This window comes from Garra rufa, chromosome 8 (genome assembly GCF_049309525.1).
Source record: "Garra rufa chromosome 8, GarRuf1.0, whole genome shotgun sequence".
Classification (NCBI taxonomy): Eukaryota; Metazoa; Chordata; class Actinopteri; order Cypriniformes; family Cyprinidae; genus Garra; species Garra rufa.
In genome coordinates this window covers 5252279-5258590 of record NC_133368.1, presented here as the reverse complement: position 1 = coordinate 5258590, position 6312 = coordinate 5252279, and the positions used below count along the sequence as shown (strand labels likewise).

The 6312-nt window shown below is 33.9% G+C and overlaps 1 protein-coding gene across 1 annotated transcript; it reads right to left on the bottom strand.

The window, feature by feature from the left end:
* Window positions 1-3737: 3737 nt before the first annotated feature.
* Window positions 3738-5946, bottom strand: hce2l1 (high choriolytic enzyme 2-like 1). The gene is made up of 9 exons (XM_073845935.1): window positions 5842-5946; window positions 5691-5760; window positions 5575-5634; window positions 5343-5486; window positions 5119-5236; window positions 4211-4389; window positions 4056-4137; window positions 3833-3957; window positions 3738-3751 (listed from the first exon to the last, which is right to left on the bottom strand). The coding sequence occupies exons 1-9, from the start codon at window positions 5944-5946 to the stop codon at window positions 3738-3740; spliced, it is 897 nt and encodes a 298-aa protein (XP_073702036.1).
* Between the last annotated feature and the right edge of the window lie 366 nt (window positions 5947-6312).

The following is a 6312-nucleotide window of genomic DNA, read 5'->3' as shown; positions in this document are numbered from 1 at the left end:
TTTATTTAGATGATTAAAGGCAATATCAAACACTGTTTATACAAAACGCATATTACACACAAAAAGTCACTGTGTTTAGTTAGACAGTGGTGGCTGAAATTACACATTTTTACAATTCATAGTCATCTTTTTTTTTTTATAAGAGATAGACAAGACTACATTTTCTGTATTTGGAATAACATGCACTGATAAATTGCTCACAGAAGATCAGGAACATATTTTTAAAAAGTAAATATGGTACATTTTCATTTTATATGTGTATAAAAAACTAAAAACTAAAGCAAAGTGGCAACTCGTACATCAACTATTAAGATTGCAGATCGTAAATCCTAAAGAACTGGTATTGTAGACTAGTTGACTAGTTTTGAGACTCTACTGATGCAAAAGTACATGATTAATAATATACTACTAGCATTGGCAGCTTGGAGTGCCTCGGGCTTTAGTTCATATTTCAGTTAGGTGTAATCCTAAAAGTATATACGTATTTTAGTGATTGCACTGACTCAATCAGATATCCAAAGCATATTTATGACATATATGTAAAGAAAAGTTCTCAGTCAATGTGTAACTTAGCAGAGAGCTTTTTTGCTTTGTTAAGTCTCTATTAAAGTGTAAATATAAAGTAGTAGCTTACTTTTGAAAACGCAGATTACTTGACTCTGTCCCTTCCCGTGTTGCGGTCTAAAATAACACGCAAAACCTCGGATATGCGTGTGTTTATTGTTGTTTTTCTGCCTTCATGCAGCATCCGGATTTGAAACTGTAAATTCGAGTGTTTTGAATGAGCAGCCCGAGTGCGTCAATGTGCGTCAACTGTGAACAGCGCCACCATGCGACTCGGAGACACGCGTTTACTGCTGTATGTTGAACATTTGACGTGATATTACGCTGAATAATATCTAAACGAGGCTCGTCAAATTTGCTAATTGGATAAAATATCTGCTACTTAGCAACAGGTTTGGTTTTTGATATTAAATGTGGATGATATACTGAAAATCCTGTCTAGAGTACACAATAACAATACAGAAACTCATTCTTTCTCAGATACACTGCCAGTCAAAAGTTTTTGAACAGTAAGTATTTTCTGCTCACCGAAACTGCAATTATTTGATCAAAAGTACAGCAAAAGTGAAATATATTTTACTATTCAAAATAACAGCTTTTCATTTTAATATATTTTAAAATGTAATTTATTCCTGTCGAAAAAGCTAAATTTTCAGCATTACACTTCAGTGTCACATGATCCTTCAGAAATTATTATAACATGCTGATTTTTGGTTCAAGAAACATTTTTCATTGTTGTTATCAATATTTAAAACAGTTGTGTACATTTCTTTTCAGGATTCTTTAGTGAATATAATGACCCGATCAGCATTTATCTATACCATTTAAAAGCTTGTCAGTATATTTGTATCTTTTTTTTATTTATTTTTTTTTGAGAAAAAAAAATTACATAAATTAATACTTTTTATATAGCAAGGATGCTTTAAATTGATCAAAAGTGATAATAAAGACATTTATAATGTTACAAAAGATTTCTATTTCAGATAAATGCTGTTCTTATGAACTTTCTATTTATCTAAGAAACCGGAAAAAAATATTCACAGCTGTTTTCAACATAATAATAATAATAAATGTTTTATGAGCAGCAAATCAGAATTTTAGAATGGTTTCTGAAGGATCATGTGACACTGAAGACTGGAGTAATGCTGCTAAAGATTCAGCTTTGAAATCACAGGAATAAATTACATTTTAAAATATATTCAGTTTTTTTAAATAGTAAAAATATTACAAAATGTTACTAATTTTGCTGTACTTTGGATCAAATAAATGCAAGCTTGGTGAGCAGAAGAGACTTCTTTAAAAGAATAAATAAGAATGTTTTTGTTTTCTTTTTAGTAATTTATTTATTTATTGAACTGAGTCATAATATGAGATCAGTGTGTCATGACACTAGTTAGAATAATCTAATCTAGTGTAAGCTGATTATCACAGAGACAGGACTAGAACTAAATAACAAGCAGAGTTGCAGCACATTCAGAGTTGTCAGTTCAATTTTATTATATAATTTATTATATTTTATCTGTACAGTGAAATTTGACACTCTCTATTTTGTCCTTCTGAAGACAATAGATTTTTAAAATGTGTCAATTTTAGATTCTGTCTACAACATTATATTTCTTGTGCTATATCTCATCTAACTGAATGGTTCCTTTTTTTGAAGACATGTTGATTCTCTGGTCCTGTTATCTTTTCCTCACATATCTGTCTCTCTACCTCTCCTTCAACTTCCTGCAAAGTTTACTCACCCTGGACCGTGAAAAGCAAAAGGTGACAGCAAGAATTTGCAGAAAGAGACGGCGCTGAGGAAAGTCAAGACTGTCCAGTAGGATGGGTTTCCAATGCAAATCTGCACTCTAGAAGCTGAGAAAGACTCGATGGATCTTGTGTGAATATCATCTGACCACTGGCCCAAGGTAGTTACAGATGCGTTTGCATTTATGATGTGCTTTAAATTATGTATTCTGATATTACATACTATATCAAAAGCATGACTGTCAACATCAGTAAAATAATAATAACATGACACTTATTTTGAAAAGATCTATTCATTTATTCAAAAATACATTAAAAATGCAATACATACACACAATGACCTGAATATACTTATGTTACGATGAACATGTTTTTAATTTCTGAATTGAAAATCAGGGTTATGTTTTATGAGAGGATTCCTGCAGTTTGTTTATTGGAGTACAGTTGAGGTCAAAAGTTTACATACACCTTGCAGAATCTGCAAAATGTTAATTATTTTACCAAAATAATAGGGATCATACAAAATGCATGTTATTTTTTGAGTAGTACTGACCTGAATAAAATTTTTCACATAAAAGAGGTTTACATATAGTCCACAAGAGATATATTTACATATAGTCTGTTCAAAAGTTCACATACTGTTTTGTTACCTGAATGATCCACAGCGTTCAACTATTCAACTATTATTTTGTCTAGTGGACTATATATATAAACATCTTTTATGTCAAATATCTTATCAGGTCACTACTAAATAAAAAATAAAATGCATTTTGTATGTTCCCTCTTATTTTGGTAAAATAATTAACATTTTGCAGATTCTGCAAGGTGCATGTAAACTTTTGACTTCAACTGTATGTTTTACATGAAAATACAATTTCAGTCTTTCCACTTGGAACTTTCAGTGTGTTGCTTGCCATTTCTTGATAATTATTTGTGAAATTGTTACAAAGTAAACCCTACACCAGTTTTTTTTCAGTGTACATGGCAAGATTAATTCAGATTCAAAAAGTTATTTGGTATGACTCCCCAAAAACCTAATAAAATCTATGAATGAACAACTATTTTACCATAAAAATATACTTAAAAACATTTTTTATATAATGATGAATAATGTGTACACACATATCATATTTTTTACTTCATTGTTCAACATATGACATTTTAAGGTTCATAATTTTTGTTTCAAATGGTAAACCAATTTCATATGAAAACAACATGAACACAAAGACTGCATTTCTAAAACACATATATTGACCTTGATTAATCCTTTTGCTTGTTGTATGATCTGTTACTGTAATGTAAATTGTGTCAAAATACATGACACTGCCAAACGTATCATGAAATGAGAAGGAAAGGTAAATACATGTCAGGTGTCTGTTGTCTAGTGAATTATGTTGGGTCCATTTCCTAGGTTTGATGTGTCACACAAGGCCACCTAGTGGACACACAAAAGAAGAAATCAAATTAAACAGACAGTAAGCATAGTTTAGTATACTTCAGTAAAATGAATACCTACCACAGTTATACAATATGTTTATTTTGTGAATGTCTGTAGGACTTGGTCCGTCTCGCTGACCAATGGGAATGTAAGGGTCTGGTTTAGGGATGATGGTGGGTCCACCATCCTCTGAGAAGGCATACCTGTGTGTACATCAGTATTCATTTAACTTATGAATAACATTTATAAGAAACAATAGCATTTCAGATTGCAAACTGCACAGTAGAGTTTCAATACTTACCTCCCATAGTGCATGACAGAACTATAGTCATATCCAGTATTGAGGTTGTTTGTCTCATACTTCTTAAAGTTGTGCCTTTGATCTAGAAAAGAACCATACATTACTGAGGTACTGGATGCATTGACTCAGAATAAGTGCTGGTTTCAAACACTTACTGTCTACGATGTTTTCCCAAAGGATGGAGACATGGTGGTCCCGATCAGAGCGGGACTGTTCGTGTACAAATCCCAGAGCGTGCATTAGCTCATGAGCTGCCACGCCTGACCACATACAGCCTGGAGACTGCAAAGACAGAGGCTGACCGCCTCCTATCATTCCCAGATATGACCAGCAGCTATGGGGTTGACAGTGGACAACAATAATAATAGTAAATAAATAAATAAACAAATGAGATGCTCCAGAAGAAGACTCGTTGCATTAAGAGCCAGGGGTTGAAAACTTGTTTATCCGAAGATCAGGGTAACTTAAACTTATTCTGTCTTGTGGGAAACATGTAGCTATCGTCTGTAGCTTCTGAAGGCCAGTACTAAATGAAAAAAATATGATATTTAGGCAAAAAAAGAAAAATTTACGAATTTTCATTCTGTTCAAAAGTTTTCACCCCCCAGCTCTTAATGCATCATGTTTCCTTCTGAAGCATCAGTGAGTGTTTGAACCTTCTGTAATAGTTTTTATACGAGTCACTTAGTTGTCCTCAGTGTGAAAAGATGAATCTTAAAATCATACAGTTATTGTTGGAAGGGGTTCAAATACACAAAAGATGCTTGAAAACCAAAGAATTTGTGGGACCTGAATGATTTTTCTAAAGAACAGCGGGCAGTTTAACTGTTCAGGACAAACAAGGGACTCATGAACAACTATCACTAAACAAAAACACCTGTGGATTATTCAGGTAATAACTATGTAAATGTCTTTTATGTGAAATATTCAGGTCAGTAGTAAATAAAAAATAACATGCATTTTGTATGATCCCTCTTATTTTGGTAAAAATGAGCATTTTGCAGATTCTGCAAGGTGTATGTAAACTTTTGACTTCAACTGTATATGAATGCAAAGGACTCACCCAGTTCTTGACTGGATAGTAAGGAAGTTTGCTTCATGAGTGCGAGGCACAAACTTAACACATGTTGCAGAGGAAATGTCCAACATTCCTGTTTCTATAGTGATTCTGTCCATATCATCTGTTGATGCACAAATTATACAAATGTAATATTCACTACTAAAGACCTTGATTTAACTTTGACTTATAATATCTATCATGCAGTTTCATACAGAGATCCTACTCACCATATAGTGGGGAGATGATGTATGGCACGTACACGAAACCATCAACAGATCTGGGCCAGCGGCAAGAATCTCCTAAGCATGTGATGGCACTGCGAGATCCTGAACTCAGAATATCACCTTCCCTCAACGGAAAACCACTGGACACTGGTGGAGTGAGATAACCACATGTTCTCAACCTCATGCTCAAGAGTAATTCCCTGTAAATATATGTCTGTAACTGTACCACACTTACATTGATTTACTCTGAGGATCCTGTCCATGGCATTCATGTCCTCTGGCTTCACATACTGCTCTGTTGAAGAGATGGTACAGTTATATCAGTTCACTGTAACAACCTACATTGCTCACCATGAAATACCACCTTACCTGGATAGTTTCTCTTTGACCTCAGTCTTGTCTGATGAACCACTGAGGAGTTCTAATACAAAATAAATACATTTACGTAGCATCCATTGGATATGAATAACATCATTATAAGTGCAGATTCAGCTGTTCTTACCTGCACAGGTAAAGACCAGGACTCTAACACCAGTCCCACAAAAATACAAACATAAAGCATCTTGGCAGTCACGTATGTGTACCTCCTGGTGTTCAGGTATTCCATGTAAACTAAACTAAAGTTAGAGCCCTTGAGGCTAGACTATATATACTGAGAGAACCACCCATCTTTACTCCAGGTTGCAGATGGAGGGTTAGCATGAGGTCCTATGTTATTATTTGATATTCATGTATTTCCCTAATGAAAGGTTTGGAAAGCGTTCATTGGAAAGCCAGTTCAGCATTTTTTAAAACTGATCACAATCATAGCAATTTGAAGTTTTGCTGATTCTTGTGTTATTCCCCCTGACCATGCTCATTTTAATCGGTGAACAAAATCTCAATAGGTATGTGCTGTGTTCACAATATGCTGCAGCAACACGTGATGCAAATAAATAACACCTCGCCCTTTCTTAAACTTATCATTTTTGCA